Source organism: Cimex lectularius, unplaced genomic scaffold (assembly GCF_000648675.2).
Source record: "Cimex lectularius strain Harlan isolate CLEC.00 unplaced genomic scaffold, Clec_2.1 scaffold80, whole genome shotgun sequence".
NCBI classification, from domain to species: Eukaryota; Metazoa; Arthropoda; class Insecta; order Hemiptera; family Cimicidae; genus Cimex; species Cimex lectularius.
This window is the reverse complement of record NW_019392709.1, coordinates 413,164-440,000: the sequence shown is the minus strand read 5'-3', so window position 1 is coordinate 440,000 and position 26,837 is coordinate 413,164. Positions and strand designations below refer to the sequence as shown.

Sequence of the window (26,837 nt, the reverse complement as noted above, 5' to 3'; positions counted from 1 at the left end):
ATCATTAGCTAGATAAGGTTTTGTCAATAAGGTCCATTTTCTATTAAGGACTTTTCTTTTCTAACTAGAGTGAAAGTGATTGTCGATGCAATATGTCATCATGTTAATATCCTTGTTTAATTAACTCGTTGAGCCATCAATTCATATGAAGGTGTTAAAATGAAGATTTCTCCAGCCTGGGGAAGAACGTATCATGGGGTATAGGAGACGTTGAAGGTGATCAAGTCCGGCAACTCGTTCTTGGTGATATTGAAAAGTGTCCATCCTTGAGAAACAGAAACCCGCTTTATTTCCGTCATAACTCACACGCGCAGTTTTCTTTTCCTTTTTGAAATATTTTCTCTGTCAGATGAAGATTTGTGTGATCGGTTTCGGTGCTGCTGGACTGGCAGCGGCCAGGCATGCTTCCGTAAATCACGACTGCGTGGTTTTCGAGCAATACGAGAGTCTTGGCGGCACTTGGGTGTATACAGAGGACACAGGAACAAACAGATTTGGACTCCCTATTCATACCAGCATGTATCGAAGCCTTAGGTAATTTAATGCGTTAGACAGTGTATATGTTTTTTTTAATTTAAAGATCAGCTTAAAAATTTCCTTTCAGGACAAATTTGCCAAAAGAAATCATGGGTTATCCAGATTTTCCCATCCCTGAACAAGAACAGTCCTACATACCAGCCAAAGAAATTTTAAATTTCCTTCAACTATACGCCAATCGTTTTGATCTTATGAAGTTAGTAAAGGTAATATTTATCTTATTGAGTACTTAACAGAAAATCGGAAAAATATGAATTAATTCAATGTTATGAGAGCATTTATGAATATACTATGGTACACTTGCATCAATTAGCTATTAGTATATTGCTTTTGGGTGTTGGTCTGGAAGTAGGCGAACTCATGCTGAACCTGCATTGTGTCATTTATTGGGTCCGTTGTCACTCGCGGGTTTGTATTACTGCTGAAACGCGTTTCGGTGATTGAACTGAAGATGGCGCCATTCCGAAACGCGATTGAGTAGTTCAACTAACTCGCCAGTGAAGACAGACCCAATGCCAGTTCAGCATGAATTATTATTATCTATAATATTTTTAATCCTGTTTAAAATATTAACATTTAGTGATTTTACAGTTTAATCATTATGTCCAAAATGTGGAGCCTGTGGACAACTTGTGGAGAGTAAGTGTTAAAGATTTGCTCAACGATGAAGAAAAAGAATTCATGTTCGATGCTGTCATGGTCTGCAATGGGTGAGTTCAGTAGTAATGTTTCAAAGTGTATTACTTCTTCTTGTTCTCTTGCCAATAAAATAGATAATTGGTCATTCCAGAAAGAGATATTTAGAAGTGAATTATCGAATTAAATTAAATTTCTGAGAGAGATCTGTCCGACTATTAAACCAAAATGCATTTTTGTTTGTAAAATGTATTTTCTATTGCAAATAATGTAGGATTACGAGAGGGAATAAGTTTAATTAAGAAGTAAACTAAGGCATTACTTGAAGTGAAGCTTCAGAGTGTGAAGAAAAAGAACATCCACCTCCATTTCGAGATGTAACAGATAATGAGCTATGGCAGAACAGGGCAAACATTTCTTTATACAGAAATAGTGGATTCGCTCAAGTATTTCGCGTTGCAACCTCAAACTTGAGCACCGTAGAATTGCTTCCCGTAAAAGGACAATGAGGATCTTTAACGGCATGCCTAGCCTATTCGGCCTTGTCGGACGTTTTGATTCTCAAGATGAGAGCTGACGCACCTCCGCATACGACAGAAGGGTGTTGTTGTTTTGTAGAGGCAGCTCAGCCCCGAGGGGCCAAGACAACCTCGCTCCCTGCTTGCCCATTCCGAGTAGTCAGGTCCGCATTAAGCATCGAACCGAATGCCGCGCGCAAAGGGCTACTTAAGCCGAAATACATCAGAGCCTGGTCTCCCGCGCACTCCCTAGAAGGCCTCTCTACCTCCTAGAATAGTCGGGCTTCCGTAGCGTAGAAACTACCGGATCCGCTCCGGCCGCGGTTTTGTTTAAAGTAGAATTGCTAACCACCCCCTAGAGGAGACCGCATAGGGTAAAAGCCTTCAATCGAGCTCAGCCTACACCTACGTGCAAAGCATACTCGAGTAGGAGCAATCGATTCACTCCCCATTCCCATCCGCCACTACTGGCGCATTCGAGGGACTTTGCAGCGTAATCATAGCGTCCTCAACGCTTATACGCTGCCGTATCCGCCGTATCCCGTGAGGCCGGGTGTATAACTATGGTCATGCGCAAGTTTCGTGGGAAGGTCACAGATAGAAGACAGCCTCTTCTCTAAGTAACCGCCAGGGCCCACTACGAGTCCATTACCAATGTAACAGGAGCTGAACCTTGGAACATTTCTGTTACCCCGTAGTACAGATGGTTGTGCACCCTCCCCCGTATATGCAGACATGGTGCCCTAACCCTCCTGTGCTTCTGATAAGGCCCCCGTCGCCCCATGCCGACCCGAGTACAGCTTGCGCTTTAGAGAGGTTGCCATGCCCTCTGGGCTACACCTTTATTTTGCGCCCGGACACCCCCCTTGTAGACAAAGGTTGGGAGGGGTCACAGCGAAGAGTGAAGGAACCTGGAGTGAAAAAGGGACGTGAATGAGGACACGAGGTAAACTTTTGTTGGGCCCCGAGCCCTAACCACAATGCACCACCCGTCCTCGTCGTAGTTGAGCACCGTAGCAAGATATAGGGTGACAAATCAATTGAAACACCTTCCATTTACTCTGAAGAGATATTAGCTGCTTGTTGAGGAATTTTGACCACACCCTGTTCATTTTCATTTTCGCGAATGAAACCCTCTTTCAATAAGTGTGGGATAAAAGAAAGTTAAGATAACGACCTAATATTTAAAACGTTTATTGCCAATTATAAAACGCTTCTCGTTGTTAACAAGTGGGCCTCTTCTGCGGAACACAACTATTTTGAATTTTTCATCGCTTATTTAATAATTTGTTGGAGTCGTGAGGAGCGGTCAAGAATGAGGTCACAACAATTTCAAACAAAACCAACATGACACCACAAGAATAGCATCACACTTTATGCCGTAAAGTTAACCAGAACAAGGGTCGAAACATCGGCAAAAAAAATGAAAAAGGTGTTTTTCTAAACTACCCCATTCTTGACCACTCCTGACGACTCCAACAAATTATTAAGATTATTCGGAAATCGTGAGATGGTCTGGTGTGATGTAGGTTTCAGAAAAACATTTTCTTAATCGTGCCAAAGATTCGATCTTTATTGAAATCATCATCAGGGCCTGGGATTGAATATAAAAAATATTTTTTTGCATTATATAAATTCACTTTTTTCCAATCCTACATGTATTTGTTAAATTTAAATGTTTGTAAATCCCAGGCGCTGAAGATGATCTCAATAAAGATCGAAATGTTGGCACAATAAAGAAAATGTTTTTCTGAAACCTACGTCACACCAGACCGCATCTCACGATTTCCGAATAATCATTGACTAACGGTCACTAATCACCATAGAAATTATTAAGGTTAGGATTCCAGGATGGCAATATTTGGCCTGGGCGTTAATATTCAGTTGTAAAACCACTGGGTTATCTGCAAAAATGGCCTCGTCATCGGCATACCTTAAACCTTTATTATCATTCTTCACGAATCGAAGGTATAATTGTAAAAATAAGTCTTACAACGTTAAAAAATTGAATAAAGTCATTATTTGGCTATATCCAGTTATGGCTGTGCAACATAATTCTTAAATGTGTGGAAATTATTGATCGTTATTAATGATTATTTGGTGATCGTGAGATGCGGTCTGGTGTGATGTAGGTTTAGAAAAACATTTTTTTTATCGTGCCAACGTTTCGATCTTTATTCAGATCATCTTCAGGGCTTGCGTGTCGTGTTGGGCACTCTTAACGCGACACCCAGTATTGACACTACACAGAAAGCAAACACTTGAGCCCACTCCAAATAATCGTAATTATTAAAAATTGAGAACTTTTGATCGTGATCATGTTCAAAGATGAACTAACTAAAACAGTGGAAATAGAAGGAAAATTTATCATCATAGAATTGTTCTTTTTTAAGGTAACACCATATATCGTCAAAGTTCATTTCAAAATATATTGCAGATTTTAGTGACATTCGTTGTTGAGGTCTACGGTATTGAACTGGCAGTATGATAATCGAATTTTTTTTCCCAGCCTTCAAATATCTTTTTTTCAGTCACTACCACACACCAATGTACCCGACTATACCTGGCATGGAAACCTTCACCGGGGAACAGTTTCACAGCCACGATTACAGACATCCCGAAATATTTACTGGGAAAAACGTCATCGTTATCGGTGCCGGACCTTCAGGTCTTGATCTCTCTTTGGAAATCGCGACGAAAGCCAAAAAAGTATACTTTTCCCTCAAAAGGGTTTTCAATATTTTTTCTAATTTGATTAATTAATTTCCAGGTCTATCTCAGTAGGCATAGAGGAAGCGACGAACCCAAAAATGTATTCCCGTCCAATGTCGAAATGAGATTCGAAGTGTCTGAAATCCGAGGGAATAAACTTACATTTGACGACGGAAAAGAAATAGAAGTAGACGTTATATTTTATTGCACAGGTATTGTATTTTTATTTCATTTTTTTTTAATTTTGGCTTAACGTGCTTGGTCATTGAAGTTGTGCTTGAAAAAAGTTCATTGTTGGAGTTGCCCCTCAGACCGACACGTCAGCGAAGTCTAGCGGGTCCGTCCAATGTCGAAAAGAGGTTCTAAGTCCGGAAATCCAAGGGAGTAAACTTACATTTGTCGAAGGAAAAGAGATAGAAGTAGACAATGCTGATTTCATTAAAAAATAATAAACACCGTAATTCCCAAATATCCAGGCTTTACTTGTGAGATACCTTTCTGTCCGTTTAAAGTTAAACATTGTACATTTGACAATAAATTAAGGTTTTTAGTTGAGATAAAAAAGTCAGTGTCACGAGCGGTATTCGAACCCATGATCTTCGGCTTGATACGCCGCTGTTCTACCACTCGGACGCTAACTTCCCATCTCAACCCCACCTTTTACATTTTCCCTCCTTTTTGCCATTTTTCAAATGTCGTGTAATCTATTTGATTCTCGGCGACAAACGATATGACCACGAAGAGCTTTAGTGAAGTGTACTTCATTTTAACTTATTAAATTCACTAGTTTTCGAGGTCCGCTTGACCAATTAATATATTTCAATTAATTAAGGTTTTTAGTTGAGATAAAAATGGCAAAAAGGAGGGAAAATTCAAAAGGTGGGGTTGAGATGGGAAGTTAATGTCCGAGTGGATCGAAGTCACGATAGCTCAAGTGGTAGAGCAGCGGCGTATCTAGCCCAAGGTCGTGGGTTCGAATCCCGCTCGTGACACTGACTTTTTTGTCTCAACTAAAAACGTTAATTAATTGAAACTTATCCAAGTTAGACAAATGTGTTTTTGGAAAAAAAAATTGTTTTAAGCATCCTTTAAAGTTCGTTGCATCGCAAATTAAACAAATATTTTTAGCCCATGAGCTTGAGATGTTCCATTTAAAAATCTATAATTTCTCTGGATTTTATAAAATCCAACGGCATTATAAACGTCACACGACATTTGATTTTTAGTAGAGAGAAAAAAGTCAGTGTGACGAGCGGGATTCGAACCCACGATCTTCGGCTAGATACGCAGCTGCTCTACCACTTGAGCTATCGTGACCTTGATCCACTCGGGCACTAACTCCATCTCAACCCCACCTTTTGAATTTTCCCTCAACTTAAACTTTTTTATCTCAACTAAAAACCTTAATTAATTAAAAGATTTTAATTGGTCAATTGGACCACGAAAACTAGTGAATTTAATAAGTTAAAATGAAGTATGTTTTCACTAAAGCTCTCCGTGGCCATTTCCTTTGTCGCCGAGAATCAAATAGATAACACGACAATTGAAAAATGGCAAAAAAGAAGGGAAAAATCAAAAAGGTGGGGTTGAAATGGGAAGTTAGTGTCCGAGTGGTTCGAAGGCACGATAGCTCAAGTGGTAGAGCAGCGGCGTATTTAGCCGAAGATCGTGGGTTGGAATCCCGCTCGTCACACTGACTTTTTTTTCTCAACCAAGACCGTAATTAATTGAAAAAAATTAATTTGGTCAAACGGACCACGAAACCTAATAAAATGTAATAAACAAAATGAGTATACTTCACTAAAACTCTCCGTGGCCATTTCATTTGTCGCCGAGAATTTAATAGATAACACGACATTTGAAAAATGGCAAAAAGGAGGGAAAATTCAAAAGGTGGGGTTGAGATGGGAAGTTAGTGTCCGAGTAGATCGAGGTCACGATAGCTCAAGTGGTAGAGCAGCGGCGTATTTACCCGAAGTCGTGGGTTCGAATCCCGCTCGTGACGCTGACTTTTCTATCTCAATTAAAAACCTTATTTAATCGAAAGATATTTTTGGTCAAGGGGACGACGAAACTAGTAAATTTGACAATAAACTTTTTTTTTCTTAAAAGCCTCCTTAAAAGGATTTCTTAACTTTGATATCGTGGTAAGAGTACACCTAAATATTGTTGTGTAATTGCTGTCAAACATGAGGGCATAACCTAACACGTTGAGTATTGCTAACGACCAAACCAACCATCAAACCTCTTTACCATTTTTGCATCATTATCTGGATTCGAACCCAGAATCTTTTACGTAGCCTAACACGCCCCTAAATCGAATGTTACCTGACCTAAGTGTAACCTTACCTAACCTAACTTAACTCCAAATCCGTACCTAACTTTTCAAAACACAGTGCGTTTTAACTATGCATGATTTAGTAATGATAGTGGTCATTTTTAAGCTTATTGTTTCGTCTACCATAGATCAATAAGGCAAAATATATATATAATACTTTATAGGTTACAAATACAGCTTTCCATTTTTGTCGAACAAATGCGGCGTAGTCGTCGAAGACAACTGTGTCCAACCACTGTACAAACATTTAATCCATATCGATCATCCAACGCTATGCCTCATCGGCTTACCTTACTATGTCTGCGCTTTTTCATTGTTCGACCTACAGGTATGTTATCAAAACTGGTTTAACAGCTAGCCAATAAACAGTCCTGGTTTTTAAGGTGAGATATTTCTTGAAACATCTGGACCGGGGATTTAAACTGCCGTCTAAAGAGGAGATGATCCACGATACCGAGAAGGAAATGGAGGAAAGAAAGAAACAAGGATTGAAAAGAAAACAGTTTCACATGATGGGAACGATGCAAGGGGATTACTACGCCGACTTGGCTAAATCAGGTAACTATATCACAAAGCATAGAATTTATTTAAATATACTTACTTAATGTGCTAGGTGGTTTGGACCCTCTTCCTCCAGTCATGGCTGATCTGCACAATTTCGCTTCACAGAAACAGCTCGACGATTTAATCAACTTCAGAGAAAATGTCTACAAAATTTTAGATCCACAGAATTTTATTCAAGTTAAATAAGTAATATTTCAACAAATTGCATTCAGTTTCATTTTAATAATACAGTTATTAAGGGGTTTTTAAACAGAGACCATGACGTCAGCTTTAATACGGATTGTCATGCTGCAACTTATTGAATAAATAATTTATTACATTGATAACGAGTGAATTTGTTTTAATTAAATTAGCTTGTATTGTTTCTCACAAACCTCAGATTGTATAGGAATCTCTATTATAGCTAATGCTGGAATATTACTGAACGAAAAAAATAGGTTTTACTGCATTACTTTCATGTATTGCGGTTTAGTATGGCTTACTAACCAGGCGGAACAGAAAAAGCTTTGCATGTCATTTTTTAAAGATGTAAAGGTCACCAGATACTATTTGTAAGAAATATTGCTTTCGTATATTTGCACTCGTATATTTTCTCTGTTTCATGGAAAATAACATATCAAGAATATGTAACCTAGCTCATCCCTAACCATAATTCACTAATTTCGTGGTCCGCTTGGCCAATTAATACATTACAATTAATTAAGGTTTTTTAGTTGAGATAAAAAAAGTCAATGGCACGAGCGGGTTTCGAACCCACGATCTTTGGCTAGATACGCCGCTGCTCTACCACTTGAGCTATCGTGACCTTAATTAATTGTAATGTATTAATTGGTCAAGCGGACCACGAAATTAGTGAATTTAAAGTTGCACAATGTGTTTTTATCAGGATTCGTCAACATAAATTTTTCCTCAGTGTAACGTTTTCTCCTCTGTACATGCATGTGAGATTCGATATCAAGTTAAATATATTATTTATAAGTAAACCCTACAACAAAAAAGATACATATGTATAATTAAAAACTGATATCCTTTTTTGGTTTAACCTTACAGTTTTAGTCATCCTTTGGCATTATTCCGTCAGGCTAATTTCGTTTACAACCTCGCCTTGGACACATGTCGCGTCTTCCAGAATCTTAACTAACCGTGCGTACGTGCGAGGCTATTTACACGTTTTTCTATTAAAGGCATGATATAGAATTTTGTGTTTTTTAAAATTTTGTAACGTTTTGTCCACTAGAAACATTGATTTTGGACGCTTGAAAACAACCAAAACAACGACAATTTAACCTTGACAATAAACTTATTTTGTCAAAACAAAAAATGAACTTAAATTTTAGCCGATTTAAGGAAAATTAGAATTTATTTAAAAACTGAAACTAATCTCAACACAACCAATATATCTATTTTTAAAAATTTAATAAGAAAGTCATTACCAGATAAATAGGTGGCGAACCCCGCTCTTGATCTTAGTTATTCAGAAATCGTAAGATGCAGTCTGGTGTGATATAGGCTTCAGAAAAACATTTTCTTTATCGTGCCAACGTTTCGATCTTTATTGAGATCATCTTCAGGGCCTGGGATTTACAAACATTGTTTACATTTAACAATTACATTTTGGATGTGGAAAAGTGAATTTATACAATGCAAAATATATTTTTTATATNTGAAACCTACATCACACCAGACCGCATCTCACGATTTCTGAATAATTATCGATTAACGGTCACTAATCATCACACACTTGATCTTAGTTTTGAAGCACGCATTTTAGTTTATTTTTATTTTTTGCTAGAACACTCGACATTTTTGTGCAAGGATTGATGCTTAGCGTTACCGGCTCTTTTTTCCTAAACCGAGTCAGTTCACAGACCAGCACTCTGCAAACTTATATTGTTACCTGTAATCTGGCCAACCCTCATCTCCAGAATTTTGCCTTTTTGCCGTGTTGTTTGTGAAAGAGTGAGAAAACAAAGAGAGAGGGCTGAGAGAGAGAGAGAGAGAGAGAGAGAGTACAAGAAAGAGATAGAGTGAGAAAATAAAGGGGGAGGGCTGAGAGAGAGGAAGAATGAGCTAACTCCGGCCAACCCTCATTTCCACAATTTTGCCTTTTTGTCGTGTTCCACCTTAATTACTGGTATTTAACTTTATAGCACTTTGGAGGAGTCAGGATCGCCAAATACGATTTTTATTGTCTTCCCATTTAAAATAATAGCCACTTCGTTTCGCTCTTCTCGCATTCAATGAGTGGGAGAAGAGAGAGAGAGAGAAAGAGAAAGAGAGAGAAAGATGAGAAAAGAAAGAGGTGAGAGAGATAAGTAGTTAGATAGAGCGGTAGATAGATGGAGAGAGTGTATAAGAGAAATATGAAACAGAGAGAAGGAGAGAGAGAGAGAACGAGAAAAAGAAAGAGTGAGAAAATAAAGGGAGACGGCTGAGAGAGAGAGAGAGAGAGAGAATGAGAAAAGAACGAGGTGAAAGAGAGTGTGAGAGAGATAAGTAGTTAGATAGAGCGATAGATAGATGGAGGGAGTGTATAAGAGAAATATAAAAAAGTCAGAGGGAGAGAGAGGATGATAAAAGAAAGATGTGGGAGGGAGATATAAGTAGTTAGATAGATTGATACATAGATGGAAAATGTGTATAAGCAAAATATGAAAAATGAGAGAGAAAGATGACACGAAACATAGCAAAAAATTTGAGTGTGAGAGGTAAGAGATGAAAAGGGAGCAAATGGAATGAGAGGAGTGAGTTATAGAGTGAAATAGGAAAGACAAGAAATATGACCGGAAGAACATGAGAAAAGACAGAAACAAATATATCTTTGTATCAAATAAATTCCATAAATAGTAGACCAAGCCCATGGGCCAATTTTTGCCATCATAAGGTTAATTTTCTATAATTAACTTATTTCTATAATATTTACTGGAGACAGGAAAAGTGAAACTATTGCCGGTACAATATAGTTTTGTGTTTATAACCTTGATTAATCAAATCGATGGATTCTCACTAAATAAGACGATATTAAAGTGATGATTTTTCTACCTTACGAAATCCTACTATGAGAATATGACAAGGGTCTTTGAAGGTGATTAAGTTCTTGGTGATACTGAAAAGTGTGCATCTTATAGATAAGAGATATGTTGGTGTGTTTAATTTTTACCGTGAGTCACTGTGTATTCCTGCAATTATTAATGATAATTTTATCAATAACAACGGGTATTTTTTTAATGAATATTGGCATAAACTACAAGCCTAGATATAAAACAAAAATCGCAAACTGTCCCGAGGAGGGCAGGGTGATAGTTCGAACCTATATTCCATGCCTCCCACGAGCCTAGAGGTCGACCGAGGCCCAGTTCCGGCCGCTCTCCCCCCCTCAGGACGTCTTGCGATGCCGAGGCAGAGAAGTGCCGGCAGTGAGTATCAGAGCTCTGTGTCGATCGCAGGCCTTGTCATGGTCGAGAAGCTATGCCCCCGACTCCCATCTTAGGGTTCATCCTAACGTTATCGTTCTATGTGACAGTTACGTCTGCCCTCCTCACCCAAAATGAAGATCCTGATTTCCGGCCTTACCTTCTTTCAACTGTAAGTAAAAGATTTTTTTTTTAATAAACAGGAAGTAAATTAATGTTTGATAACTGTCGTGAATAATATGAAAGAATCGAATACCAAGAAAACTAATAATAACACACCAACTAATAAATAGGTCATCAAAAAAAATTTAAACAATTATACTACATATATATAGGCTAGACTTTTCCGAAAAACCGTAAAATCAAAGCGTTGAATCACTACTGAACTATTATACGAAAGTTTCTTTGCTTAATTCCAGCCAGAAGTGGTTTAATAAAATGAACTAGGTCATATTTTATCTCGTTTTTTGTAAACTTCCATTTTTAATTCCATGATGCTTGAAACTGTAAGCATCCAAAATAGTAATGATAATATTAACTTTTTTATTAATTAAATTTTGATTGTTCGTTTCGATTTCTCGAAAGCGCGACGAAGGAACTGTGTTTTCTTTCTTCGGCCTTGTCCCTGATGATTTTTAAAAACTTGACATGATTATGCTGAAAAATCTTTAATAATGGATGATCACATTAACTTTTTAAATCATAAATAGAAAAAAATCTTCACCGGAAATTCTATACTACTGAAAGATAGCTTCCTGCTATAACTGTTTATTTTTATAACCGGATGTAAATACCTGTTTTTGCATTACGTACAATTCCAAAGCATTATAGAAATTTGTATATTTGTCGATCAAGCTACAAAAAAAATCACTTTTCAATAATGTCAGGTATGGATCAAAGCTCAAAGTACATAAAGTGTTCAAGTTAGTAGATATTCACTGAAAAGCTTGAACAATTTTCATTTTTTAAAAGCAATTATTATGCTTACTGGACGAGTAGAATGAAATAAAAACATTAATTAAATATAAAAGTTACAGGAAGTAGGTTAATAGTGATATAGATCGGCTAGGAAGAAAATTTATATAAAACAATCCATAATTACATCGAACAGAATAAAAATCAGCCATTTTGGGATTTAATAAGTATACAATTTTAAATGTGTGGTGATTGGTGACCGTTAGTCGACGATTATTCGGAAATCGTGAGATGCGGTCTGGTGTGACGTACGTTTCAGAAAAACATTTTCTTTATCGTGCCAACGTTTCGATCTTTATTGAGATCATCTTCAGGGCCTGGGATTTACAAACATTGTTTACATTTAACAAAAANTTTTTTTTTTTGTTTTTTTTTTTTTTTTTTTTTTTTTTTTTACGCAGAAAACAAACATTTTGATTGAGTAGAAATACTTTGATTGAATATAAAACATATATTTTTACATTGTATAAATTCACTTTTTTTCCATATCCTACATGTATTTGTTAAATTTAAATAATGTTTGTAAATCCCAGGCCCTGAAGATAATCTCAATAAAGATCGAAACGTTGGCACGATAAAGAAAATGTTTTTCTGAAACCTACGTCACACCAGACCGCATCTCACGATTTCCCAATATTCATAGACTAACGGTCACTAATCACCACACGTTTCGATCTTTATTGAGATCATCTTCAGGGCCTGGGATTCACAAACATTGCTTAAATTTAACAAAAACATACAGGATGTGGAAAAAAGTGAATTTATACAATGCCAAAAAAATATTTTTTATATTAAATCAAACTACATATTTCTATTCACTCAAAGTGTTAACTTTGATTGAATATAAAAAAACGTTTTTTTGCATTGTATAAATTCACTTTATTCCACATCCTATATGTATTTGTTTATCCTTATTATTGCCTTGTTATTCCTATATGTTAGTAAATCCCAGGCTCTGAAGATGATCTCAATAAAGCTCGAAACGTGGCACGATAAACAAAACGTTTTTCTGAAACCTACATCACTCCAGATCGCATCTGACGATTTCTGAATAATACAATTTTAAAGTTTAACTAAGCGTTTGAAGTTTGCTGTTTCACATCGGGCGTTGAAATCCTGATCTCTTTTTAAGTATTATCAATTGGTGAAGCAATTAGACGAAGTTGGTGTAATATTCGGTAAAGGATTAATTCCTCATTTTCCTCAAATGTTAATAACAAGTGATCAAAACATGATAAAGTTTTAATGGTCTCGGAAAAGTTGCAAAACGTAAGACTTGTCGTTATCTAACGCTTGGTCGAGAATGACCAACATTGGAATGATCACAATCTTGATTGGGATAAAAACGCGAAAAGTAAAAAATAAAATAAACGACAGGAAGTACCAATGGTTTCAGTCTGATTTGGATTTTGTACGGATTTTTTTTTTCAGGGGGTTATTGTGAATTATATAACCCTGGACTATTTGGACTTAAAAAAAAAATTCAATCACGACCAATACCTGTTGGCATATTTTTGAAGTAGTTTTGAAGTTTTAGTACTGTGAATATATTCCTCAATACTTACGGTACATTGACATTCTTCTAGGCCAGTAGGTTCATTAACAATTTTTTTTAACTTTTAGAAAAACTGCCATTTAAAAAAATATAGAATTTCAATATTAAATTCTCAAAATATAAGTTCTGACTATCAAGTGAGGATGAAGTTATAGTAAGCTACTGGTATTTGAGGAGTCAAAAGAGGAGAAGGCAGTGGATATACTTTCAATTAATTAAGATTTTTAGTTGAGATAAAAAAGTCAGTGTCACGAGCGGGATTCGGGACCTTCGGCTCGATACGCCGCTGCTCTACCACTTGAGCTATCGTGGCTTCGATCCACTCGGACACTAACTTCTCATCTCAACCCCACCTTTTGAATTTTCCCTCCTTTTTGCAATTTTTCAAATGTGTAATTTGTTTGATTCACGGCGACAAATGAAATGGCAACGGAGAGATTTAGTGATTCATTTTAGCTTATTAGATTCACTAGTTTTCTTGGTCCTCTTGACCGATTAATAACTTTCAATTAATTAAGGATTTTAGTTGAGATAAAATTTCGTTTGTCACCGAGAATCAAAAGATTACACGGCATTTGAAAAATGGCAGAAAGGTGGGGTTGAGGTTGGAAGTTAGTGTCCGAGTGGATGGAAGTCACGATAGCTCAAGTGGTAGCGGCGTATCTAGCCGAAGGTCGTGGGTTCGAATCCCGCTCGTGACACTGACTTTTTTATCTCAACTAAAAACCTTAATTAATTGAAAGTTTTTAATTGGTCAAGCGGACCACGAAAACTAGTTAATTTAGTAAGCAGTGGATATAATTTAACCTGTAAAACATACTTGGGCCTTCGTTCTCTCATCGCATAAAATATGTTGAGGACTTCAGAAGAAACAAGTATGATGAAGTAGTCAGCAAATCAGGGATAAAATTGCTAAAACTTTGAACAAAAATAACTGCTCATTATACCAAAAGTTGTTTTGTTGTACCTCCTTACCGGTTGATATGAACAATGATTCATTTCCAAAGGCATACCCTCTTTTGCCGAAAAAGAATGAATGACGGAAAAAACATGCAATTTTCGGCTTAGTGAAGGAAGGAAAAGTGTGTAATGCGCCATCGACATGCTCATGTTTGAACAAAGCCGTAAAAACCATAAAATCTGCCTGATGTATGAGCCTAACAGCTTTGCTTTATCACAGACCATACTTACAACTTATCATGGAATATTTACATTCCACCATTCAATCAAACTTTCTACCTTTATAAAAGTTGTATAAATAATTGATATCGAACTGAAGAGATAAAGTCAGAGTCGAGTGTTGACCGTGACAATGTCCGACAATCTTGACCCAATTCACGTTTCTCTTTAACAGGTTTCATTACAATTTGTTTTCTTTTCCTCCATCTTCTTCAACCGGCTGTTTCTATTATTTTTCTTTTCCTAGTGTACCTTGCAGCCGGCGATTCGTTCCAGGCACAATAGAAAAATCAATGGAAATCCAAGAGATGAAAAATCATTAAAACATATTTAAAAAAGAGATTTTCAACAATGTTTTGTTATTTAGTACTGTGTAAAATAGGAAGAGAAATTGTACATAGTACAAAGAAATGTTAAAAGGCTTTTATTAAAAATTCAGTTTCTGCAATTCGAAAGGCTTATAGTCAATGAGAAATGTTTTGTCCAGTAAGTCAAACAACGCGGTTTCTAACGGTTATAATGCCGTTGGATTTTATAAAATCCAGAGAAATTATAGATTTTTAAATGGAACATCTCCAGCTAATGGGCTAAAAATGTCTGTTTAATTTGCGATGCAACGAACTTTAAAGGATGCTTAAAACAATTTTTTTTCCAAAAACACATTTGTCTAACTTGGATAAGTTTCAATTAATTAAGGTTTTTAGTTGAGATAAAAAAGTCAGTGTCACGAGCGGGATTCGAACCTATGACCTTCGGATAGGTACATGGCAAAAAGGAGGGAAAATTCAAAAGGTGGGGTTGAGATGGGAAGTTAGTGTCCGAGTGGATCGAGGTCAGGGTAGCTCAAGTAGTAGAGTAGCGACGTATCTAGCCGAAGGTCGTGGGTTCGAATCCCACTCCTGACACTGACTTTTTTTATCTCAACTAAAAATCTTAATTAATTGAAAGATATTAATTGATCAAACGGACCACGAAAACTAGTGGTGTTAGTTAGTTAGATGGTTTAGATTAATAAGAAATGTATGAAACTTTTCCGAAGTACAGTATGACTGAAAACTTCATATTTGCAACAAGCAACCGATCAGCAACATGTAATTCAGAGTGGTAATCTGAACGAGTGCTTGGAATTATTTTCAGTAATTAATAAACATTTAGAAATTCCAAAGAATTTAGTAAAATTTTTAATATATAGGTTAAAAAATTATCCAAAAATAGAGGTTCAGGAACACAACTTAAATGGACTGACCCACTAGGAAATCTAAACAAATATATTTTTACGGAATTTTAATAGTTTTATTATTCTAACACTTTCTCTCTTTCTGTTCATTTTCGGATAATAATTTTGTAATTTCGATAAGTAGAAATATTTGTCTTTTACTTGTGAAATTGGAGATTTGTATATTTTGAACATTTCTTTTTTTAACGCTGTATAACACAAATCTAATCTCATTTAATATTCTTCCATATTAATTTTTTATCGCACGCAAAAAAATGAATCGATTGATGTACAATACATAAATACATAACCCGGAAATACATGCAGAACAAAGACAGATCACCAAAAAGAAGTAATTAAAATTGGTGATCCCACTTATGTAGAACTTGTGAACAATAAAACGTGTTTAAATGAATTACACTCCGTTAAATGAAAAATTTATCTCACAAACGCTATTTTCTTGAGTTTAATAGGGGAATTTATTGATTTATATCATTATTAAATCCTCATTGGCCCTGAACTCTTCCGTGTCCGTTAGGACCAGAATGAAAGAGATTGAAAGTGGGTAAAAGTGAAGAAAGATAATTCGGTTTTCACGGTGGGTCCATCCTTTTCTCTACTTTTTTTTCATTTTCCCTATTCACGTCCTTTCTCGTCTTTTCTTTCCTAATGTTTGCGGTGCGGACGCTCGTGACCCTGACTTTTTTCAGTGCCGTTTTAAGCGTCTTAATAGAATTGTCGGGAATGGTTTAAGCTGAAAGGTTTTGAACTAGGGGTTCATGGTTCAGGTTGGCCTCTGGAGAGACTTCTTGCAATTTTAAGGACATGTGATTTGAAGGTTTGTGTGGATGTTGGTCGCTTGGGCTGGTTCGAAGGATTTTAGATTTGAGTGCGGTTGGAAAGTTTGGTTGTATGTATAGTGATTTTTTTTTTTTTATTAAAGAGGATTTTATTAATTTTTAAAGGAAAATTTTATGGGATTTCATTAAGAAAGGGAGAATAACTAATTAGACAATTTTTTTGGAAAATATGTACACAATAGTTTTCAATTGGAAAACCTTTTTACACAATTAAATTTAATTACTAAATTAAATAGTTAAGTTTTATTACTAAATTAAAATTAAATTTAATAAAACAAAATGTAAAAAAATTCTCTACAATTACAATTACTTAAAATAAAGATAACGATTTAGCCAGAAATAATTAAATATAATTAATAATTAACTATATACTCTAACCTTAGATGTTCATAACCTGAGTTCCAAATTACATCTCTTCTGAACAGCTGGTCCGCCCCCTATGTCTATATAGAGACCTGCTATTTTTCCACAGCCTTCTAGATCCTTCTTGATTTTTAAAGAACATTCCCTTCAGTCTCGGTCACCACGTGCTTTTATTTAAACAATTACAATTACTTAAAATAAAGATAAGGATTTAGCCAGAAATAATTAAATATAGACAGTTGCGAAAACCAAATTGATGGTCTGGGATTATGTTTTGAGAGTTTAGAATCGGAAGAATTCTTTTCAATAGTTGTTCTAAAATTTTATCCAAAGTGGGTAGTAGACTTATTGGCCTGTATGAAGTAGTACAATCCATGCTGTGTTCCTCAGGGTACTGTTCTTCTCAAACTATACCAGCTGTTCACAGCTGACATGCCATCACATACCGAAACCACCATGCACATTTGCAGACGATACAGCAATTCTCTCTTACAACTCCGACCTTGTCATTTCCACTCGAAACCACTAAGAAGACCTCATAATACTAGAGTCTTGATGTAAAAAGAAAAGGATAAAATTTAACACAGACAAATCCACATTACCTTCACTCTCCGTAACCCCCCTTTTTTCTGAGATAATATTCCCCTCCCAACTTCGGACAACACAAGGTGCGGTACCTCGGACTGTACATCAACAAATGCCTGCCGTGGAATCCTCACACACGACTGAAACGGCAGGAGGTTATGACACGATATAAGAACTCTTGCACGACTTCTTGACATTTTACCTCTCAAAAATAAAAGGCCTTATAACATCATAGCCAGTGTGGACTTGCGGACTGAAAGTGCGGGGTTCAGCCAAACCTTCAAACATCCACCGAATTCAACTGCTTAATACTACGAAAGCTTCTACTAGATGCTTCATTTTATGGATCGAATCTAACTATACATACAGATTTACATATCCGTATTAAATTCGTAAAAATCTCCCAACTACACCAGAAGCGTAAATCATCACACCAGAAACCTCGCACCCCGACGAATCCCCTCAAACCCTCCCCGCCGACTGAAGAGGAATGGCCGCGAGGTTTCTTAAGAAGTGATGGTGATGATAGTGAAAGTGGTAATGACACAAGTATCAATTAAACAGACCAAATTTTAGTAACATTGGATTAATACCAATGGGTTTTTTTCTCCACTCTTGGTTTTAATTTTGTATATATTACCTTGCTGTTACTTGTTACCTACTTGAAGGTAGTTATAGTGTACTTCAAATTAAAAAAAAACCCTGGTAAAGAGCAAATTGAGGAGAATTAAATAAATTTTACGTTGTACCTCAACATGACCTTTTGCTCTAACGTGAAATTCGTATAAAGTCTCGGGTTTAATTATTCGAGCAATTGTTTCTAGTTGAATGGTCTTAAGATAGAAAACGCAGTTGCCAACCTGCCTCGAGGGTGCTACCGGTGTGTGATGGAGGTGACGAGCGTTAAAACAAAACGAAGTATGTCAAGACTTTCATTTCATAAGTGAATCTGGCGCCTTGGATAACGGTACAAACGGCCTCTGCATCAATTCGTAGTCTTAATCTCCAACTGGACAATTGACCGTTTTCTCTATTAGCTAAATACGACGTCCGAAGAAGGGACAGGTGGAAATGTCCGTTTATGTTAGGCAAACTTCACTTTTTCGCATTATCATATCGGGCAGTAATTCTGCCACGGCAAACCTTTTCTACGGAAACTTTTTATAAAAGCTTTTATGGATACAGATTTAGAACAAATTTTTAACATTTGATCAAAAAGATGTTACCTGTACCCTTTAGATCAAAAAATTCATGGATTTGTAATTGTGTAAACTAATAACTTAATTTTTTGACACCTAGGTGACACAACGACAACGTTGTAACATCTTGCGAAAACATTTCTACCAATGGTGTAAATATTAGTCAACTTGAGCGTTTTTCTGACTTTTACTTATTAACAGTTCAACAGCATAAATGATTTTTAGTCGATTTTCAAGCAATCAGACTAGTGCTTTTTTTATATCCAATCAATGTCCACGCCTTGAGAATTTGAGGTTATATGCAGGGTAAGATCAATTCATATATATAGTTAGCAGTGAGTCCGAAATGCTGATGTTTCTAGTGGTTTTAAATCCACTGAGTATGACGTTCCTCACTGTTCTATCTTAGGACTACTTTTATTTTTCATTTATATCAGCAATATTTTGTAGGTACAGCGTTTGCTCATGATTTTTCATTCAACTTGGGAGGACGTACAAATTTAAATGCAAGCAGATATGGGTCTAGAGGGTGAATGATTTACCCAAAAATTTTGAAATTAACTCCAAAATCTAAATGAAACCTCTGTCCAATGTGGTCGTTCTCCGGCCAAATGTCTGTTATCTTCTGACCAGGCTAACGTTTAGAAATGGGCTGTAGTTCAGCTTGGTTGTTTTAACATAAGTTTTAGTAAATAACAAATGCAAAAAATGCATTTCACTGCCGCCTTTAAAATATGGATATCAATTTCAGAGGGTTCAACTTTCTGTTGACATATCTGCAAATATTATGGTACATTTTTGTACATGTTATTGTTTTTATTTATCTACATATCGTCCTCTATTTGGGGATAGAACAGACAACTTCTAGATGCCAGTTGACGCCATGTTACCAAATTCTGAATTTAAAAAATTAAATTAAAATACCGGAGAGAATAAAATGGATGAAAGGGATCCAGATAATGTTAGTTATATATGGTACGGCTCTGATACCGAGTATGGTGGAAGTGGTAACTATCTACCACCAAGGAGTACATGTCCATAACCCCGAGCGGTTCGAGAGCTGAAGAGGTGGTAAAATCAAGAGGACTTTTAGGGCATCAGTTGGGGCCGGTTTTATTGCTCCAGAAATGCTGAGGCACCATAGTGTTTTCAGCCCTTAGCTTTGGTGTCTTCGTCTTTCAGTGCATGAAGACCGTCCCAAAGATTTATGTTCCGGGCTTAGGCTAGGAAGGGCTAAGATTAGACACAGATCAGGTGAGGAAGCGTTAGTGTTAGAATTAATTAAGGTTTTTAGTTGAGATAAAAAAGTCAATGGCACGAGCGGGATTCGAACCCACGATCTTCGGCTTGATACGCCGCTGCTCTACCACTTGAGCTATGGTGATCCACTCGGACACTAACTTCCTTTATCTCAACTAAAAACCTTAATTAATTATAATATATTAATTGGTCAAGCGGACCACGAAATTAGTGAATTTGATGAATTACAATGAACTCACTAAAGCTCTCCGTGGCCATTTCATTTGTCGCCGAGAATCCAAACCGATTACACGACATTTGAAAAATGGAAAAAAGGAGGGAAAATTCAAAGGTGGGGTTGAGACGGGAAGTTAGTGTCCGAGTGGATCGAGGTCACGATAGCTCAAGTGGTACTTATTATCGACTTTATTATCTCAACTAAAAACCTTAATTAATTATAATATATTAATTGGACCACGAAATTAGTGAAGTTAATGTTAGAGTTAGGCAGGGGTTTGGTCACGAAATGTTAGATTGGGTAGAGTTATGGTTAGGGTTAGTTTAGGTTAGATTATGAAGAGTCAGGGTAAAGGTTTTAATTTTTGCTTTTTGTACGGGTAGGTTAATTTATCACAATGATTAGGATCACTCGGCCATATGAGTGATGTAAATCTTCCCGAATAATACTTCTCCAAAGTTTTCTTTTTGTAAATGTTTACCAATCAATTTTTTCTCTCGTTTTGCTTGTCTGTCAAATGACCGAATGATCGCCAACAGGTTCATCACCACGCAGTTATGTTAATTATAGACGTAATAATTTTCAGCGTACTTGCATAAACTAAAAAAAAAGTCTGTTATTTTAAAGATTTTTACGATTTTAACTACCACTGTTCCACTACTTACAGCACAGAAAAGGTTAAAGTTATTATTGATGCGCTAATAACTGAAGTACTTATTTACTGACATTATTAATGACTAGTTTTACTAATTGTGGCATTTTTGTTATCTCTCTCACTCTCTTTCTTTCTTTCTCTCTCTCTCTCTCTCTCTCTCTCTATCTATCTATCTATCTATCTATCTCTATCACTCTACTACTCTACCACTCACTCTTCTCACTCTCTTTTCTCGCTCTTCATCTCTTACCTCTCACCCTCAATTTTTTCGGTCTGTTTCTTGTAATCTTTCTCTCTCTCTCTCTCTCTCTCTCTCTCTCTCTTTTTCGTATTTCTCTTACACACTCTCACACTCTCTCTGTCTTTTTTCATCAATATATCCATCAATCTAACTACTTACCTCTGTCACACCACTTTCTTTTTTCATGCTCTCTCTCTCTCTCTCTCTCTCTCTCTCTCTCTCTCATGTCCCCTCAATCACTCTCTCTCCTTCTCTCAACAATTAAATTGTAAAAGAACTAAACAATTCGGGCATACAACCATAATCAACAAAATCAGACAACCATTATTAGAAATGGGGACTGACTACACGATCCCGGAAATAATCTTCACAACTTCCTGTAAAGTCTCAACGGACTATAAAGGAGACGAAGAACACAGGAGATCATAAGATACAATGATATGGTACACAGATGGCTCCAAAACAAACGAAGGAACCGGATCAGGCGTTTTCTGTACAAGTCCAAAACATGAGCAATCAAACTCATTAGGGAAGTACATTTCGATCTTTCAAGCAGAAATACATGTCATCAATGACTGTGCCCTGGAAAATCATAAAAGAGGTTGCACTGACAAAAAAATCTTTATATGACCTGATAGCCAAGCAGCCATTAAAGCATTGGCATGTAAAAGAATCACATCAAAATTAGTCAGTGAATGCATCCAAAATCTGGGGAAACACAACAACCTGATGATATCTTAGGTGTCAGGGCACAGGGGAATTTTGGGTTATGAGAAAGCAGACAGTCTGGCCAGAGGAGGACCTGCAAGACCATACATAGGCCCCGAACCTATTCTTGGGATAACAAAAACAAATATAGAATCCTCCATCGCAGAATGGATCCAAACGAAACAAAAGGAGAAGTTAATAAACTCTAGTGGTGCTAGACATAGTAAACTTATGATAAAACAACCTTCACCAAGACTGGCAAAAGCACTGCTGCAATTGAAGAGGGCCAAACTCAGAGGAGTGGTAGGACTACTAACTGGTCACTAGCATCTGAGAAAACATCTAAACAACATGAGCTCAATGGAGGTTCAACCTAATGTACGGAAAAGACATAGGGAATCAAATTGCAGCAGCGACAGTCAATGACCTGATACTTCTGAGAAGAAGGATTGAGTCTATTGACTGAACTAAGGAACTGGGAAGGTACAATAAGCCGGAAGGATGGGGATACAAACCCCACTTCCTAGTACCTTTTCCACCATATCATACTCTCCTTCTCTCTCTCTCTCTCTAAGTAAAGATGTTGGTTGATGGTTGTTGCAATGGTTGTTGATTGTGGTTGCTGAGGATGTCGAGTTCTGGACCTCTGCAAATCGTTTCGGTGGATGACACTTAACCTCGAGCCATCTCTTTCTCTCTCTCTCTCTCTCTCTCTCTTTCTCTCTCTCTTTCTCTCTCTCTCTCTCTCTCTCTTGCTCTCTCTCTCATTCTCTCTCTCGCGCTCTCTCTCTCTCACTCGATTTTCTTTTTCTTTCTTTACATTCAATCTCCCTCTTATTTTTTCGCAATAGATTTTAGAATAATCGTGATTTTTCCCTTACACAGTTTCTCAAGAATATTGCTAATAAAGCGGTCAAGGTTAATTTATAAGCTTAATTAATCAGTCATTATCAGTTCTATCTGTAGTTGTAATGTTTATATCTGATGATTCTTATTTTCTGAAATAGGTACATATTAAAGTTATATATAACTTCAAAAACATTATGTTAAACAACTTTCCAGTGAGAATACAATGCTTTTTCTATTTTAATACGAACAAATTCTATCTCTTTAAAGTGTGAAAGGGGGAAAATTAGACGCGTGAAATTTTCGTTGTGCGTCAGCGGATCGACGAAACGCCGCTCTTTCAAAAGTGGTTTACCCGAGGAAAGTGGCATTTCACGGTGGATCTTATTTCAACGGGCGAAAAATGCTTCTTTGAATGAAACTCTTTCACTTTCCTAGGGCTGAATAAGAAAAAAGATTTTCTAGTTTGCTTTTGCTACGAGCGTAATTACGGATGACGAGGCAAAATCAATTAATAGGCTGAGGTAAATTGTACTCGTATGCTGGTGAGAAGGGGGAAAAATCAGCCCCTTAACAACTAGTTTCGTCTAATTTCTCTTTTTTTCTTTGCCATTAAGTCATTTTGAAACCCAATTACAATACATTGCATGTCACGGTCGTATTAGCTCAGTTCATTCCTATTAGCAAATATTCATCCTTAAATTTCACCAATATTTCAGCAGAAGTTAAACCATAAATAATTAGGATTGCTATGTAATAATAATTTGTATCCTTAGTCGATATTAAATTAGCAGAAATTCTTTGAGAGGGCGCTGTATAGATATAAGGGATGGTTAGTGCCTATTTTTGTTTTATATTATTTATTATATATATTATGAGGGTTCGCAACAGGGCATATAAACCCTCAGGGTGCCGGTGTTTTTGAAAAAAAAGCCCGTAGTAAGTATATCGAGTTCGAATACATGGCCGCTGGATTCGAACCCGGGACCTTTACCTTACAGTGATGAGCGCCGTGACAACGCCTAAACCGTTGCGGCCACCGACGCCCCCCTAGGGCCTGTTGTTATTTTATTAGTGAGGTCTAATTGTTATTATAATCTATTTTACTCGTGTTATTGAGGCATTTTTGTTCTCTCTACAACTCTCTTGGTCAGATATACTATATAAAAAAATAAGTTTTAACGAGTTAATAAGATATTTTACAAAAAGGAAAATTTAGTACTGCAAAAAAAAATATTTTAAAGAGTTACTATGATATTTTACAAAAAGGAAAATTTAGTACTGCAAAAAAAAATATTTTAAAGTTACTGATATTTTACAAAAAGGAAAATTTAGTACTGCAAAAAAAAATATTTTAAAGTTACTATATTTTACAAAAAGGAAAATTTAGTACTGTAAAAACAAGTTTTAAAGAGTTACTAAGATATTTTACAAAAAGGAAAATTTGGTACTGTAAAAAAAAGTTTTAAAGAGTTAATAAGATATTTTACATAAAGGAAAATTAGTATTATAAAAAAAAAGTTTTAGTGTTAAGATATTTTACAAAAACGAAAATTTAGTACTGTAAAAAAAGTTTTAAAGAGTTAATAAGATATTTTACAGAAAGGAAAATTTAGTACTGTAAAAAAAAAGTTTTAGAGTTAATAAGATATTTTACATAAAGGAAAATTAGTATTGTAAAAAAAAGGTTTTAAAGTGTTAATAAGATATTTTACAAAAACGAAAATTTAGTGCTGTAAAAAAAAATTTTAAGAGTTAATAAGATATTTTACAAAAAGGAAAATTTGGTACTGTAAAAAAAAGTTTTAGTGTTAATAAGATATTTTTCAAAAAGGAAATTTTAGTACTGTAAAAAAATGTTTTAAAGTGTTAATAAGATATTTTACAAAAAGGAAAATTTAGGTGTAAAAAAATGTTTTAAAGAGTTAATAAGATATTTTACATAAATCATTACAATTAATTAAGGTTTTTAGTTGAGATAAAAAAAGCCAATGGCACGAGCGGGATTCGAACCCACGATCCGCCGCTGCTCTACCACTTGAGCCATCGTGACCTCGATCCACTCGGACACTAACTTCTCATCTCAACCCCACCTTTTGAATTTTCCCTCCTTTTTGCCATTTTTCAAATGTCGTGTAATCGGTTTGGATTCTCGACGACAAATGAAATGGCCACGGAGAGCTTTAGTGAAGTGTACTTCATATTAATTCTTTAAATTCACTAATTTCGTGGTCCACTTGACCAATTAAATCATTACAATTAATAAGGTTTTTAGTTGAGATGAAAAAAATGGCAAAAAGGAAGGAAAACTCATACGGTGGGGTTGAGGGGGGAAGTTGATGTCCGAGTGGATCGTGGTCACGATAGCTCAAGTGGTAGAACAGCGGCGTATCTAGCCGAAGATCGTGGGTTTGTAAAAAAATGTCTTAACGAGTTAAGATATTTTACATAAAGGAAAATTTAGTACTGTAAAAAAAAAAGTTTTAAACAGTTAATAAGATATTTTACAAAAAGAAAAATTTAGTACTGTAAAAAAAGTTTACAATTCAATAACTAGTTTTGTTTATAACAAATTAAAATTATAATGTTATATTAGTGTGATAATTTTTCACTAAGGATGCCGTTTTATTATTCAACTAATTTCCGTTGATGTAAGACCCTTAATTTATGGCATTTGCTGGAAGTCATGTGTCATTCGTTTTGCTTCCTAGCTCGTCTAATGACAATGGGCTCGGGCGGAGAAAATTGCCTGAAATTATTGTTCCTTACCCACCGATTTAAATGCACTGATCAACGTGGAATAGGAAACGTAAAAATAATTTCGCAACTGATTATTATCGAGTTAGTTTAAAGGCAAACAATAGTAAACTTTCGTTTGGTATTGTAACCTGGTAACAATCATAAAGGAAAAATTGGGTGACACTCTGCCCAATCCGCCAAACGCCGTAAACTTGTAGTAACTACCAACAAATGTAAAAAAAAAAGCACTAGGAGAAGGAACCTAAAAGCACCCCATCCAAAATCTCCAAAACCTGGGGAAACACAACAACCTGATGATATCTTGGGTGCCAGGGCACAGGGGAATTTTGGGTAACGAGAAAGCAGACAGTCTGGCCAGAGGAGAATCTGCAAGACCATAAATAGGCCCCGAACCTATTCTTGGGATAACAAGAACAAATATAGAATCCTCCATCGAAGAATGGGTCCAAGCAAATCAAAAGCAGTAGTGGATAAACTCTAGCGGTGCTAGACATAGTAAACTTATGATGACAGAGGAGTGGTAGGACTGCTGGCATCTCAGAAAACATCTACACAACGATGATCCCATTTGCAGATTATGTAATGAGGAGGAACAAAAAGCCACTCACATCATCTTCGAATGCGAAGCAACAGCTCAATGGAGATTTAACCTAACGTACGGAAACAACTTAGGGAATCAAATTGCAGCAGCGACAGTCAATGACCTGATACTTCTAAGAAGGATTGAGTCTATTGCACTGAACTAAGGAACTAGGAAGGTACAATAAGCCAGAAGGCTGCAGTGCCTGGGGAGTACACACCCCGCCTCCTAATACCCTTTTTCACCATACCATATCCCATCTAAACGAGGAAATCATGATCTCTTTAAGAAAACTAAGAGCCTATAACCCTTGATTAAAAACTTAAGAGAAATATTCATATAGACTACATAATAAAATAAACCATCCCAATCACATATCGACATAAAAAACACAACATAAGGAGATGCCAAACAAAGTCCAATCTACAAACATTTCCATGTCACTTTGGCGAATCCTGAGATGCAAAACCGAAAATAAGATCGGACCCAGATCTAAGAAGCCATCTAAAAATTGTAGAGTGAATTAAAACAATTGAGATGGTCGTAAAGGTACCTGACAATGAACAAATGGTCCTGGATCATTTCATATTTGAAGAAAGGCAACCAAAAGTGTCAGGAAGGGTACCTAATATCTACACTGATTTAAAGAAGGACCAGAGTTGTAAGGATAACGCTAAATTACATCCTGTCAATAACCTTCGGACTGGATCTTCCAAGCTGAGGTTCAAGCAATCCAACTCTGGACACTGGAGTTGATAAACAAAAAATGAAAGCTTACATTTTTCTAGATTTACATACTTTTGGACGGTCAGGCGGTGATAAACGCACTAAATTTGTATGATTTTAGCTTCCAACTTAGATGGGAATGCCTAAATTCCTTAAAGATCTTAGGAAAACACAATGGCTAGCCAAAGAAGAAA

The 26,837-nt window shown here is 36.2% G+C and overlaps 2 protein-coding genes across 2 annotated transcripts in view; both read left to right on the top strand.

Annotated features, from left to right (window-relative positions):
- Positions 1-7,635, top strand: part of LOC106663855 (flavin-containing monooxygenase FMO GS-OX5-like) — a 10,703-nt gene extending 3,068 nt beyond the window's left edge. Inside the window, exons 2-9 of the mRNA XM_014389053.2 lie at positions 350-534; positions 605-743; positions 1,129-1,247; positions 4,223-4,400; positions 4,462-4,615; positions 6,906-7,069; positions 7,125-7,299; positions 7,355-7,635. Of these exons, the coding sequence (XP_014244539.1) occupies positions 350-534; positions 605-743; positions 1,129-1,247; positions 4,223-4,400; positions 4,462-4,615; positions 6,906-7,069; positions 7,125-7,299; positions 7,355-7,491 (1,251 nt within the window). The 3' untranslated portion in view covers positions 7,492-7,635. The remainder of the gene's footprint in view (positions 1-349; positions 535-604; positions 744-1,128; positions 1,248-4,222; positions 4,401-4,461; positions 4,616-6,905; positions 7,070-7,124; positions 7,300-7,354) is intronic.
- Positions 7,636-10,550: 2,915 nt separating this feature from the next.
- Positions 10,551-26,837, top strand: part of LOC106663864 (lipase 1-like) — a 74,765-nt gene continuing 58,478 nt past the window's right edge. The window contains exon 1 of the mRNA XM_014389064.2: positions 10,551-10,890. Within this exon, the coding sequence (XP_014244550.1) occupies positions 10,774-10,890 (117 nt within the window). The 5' untranslated portion in view covers positions 10,551-10,773. The remainder of the gene's footprint in view (positions 10,891-26,837) is intronic.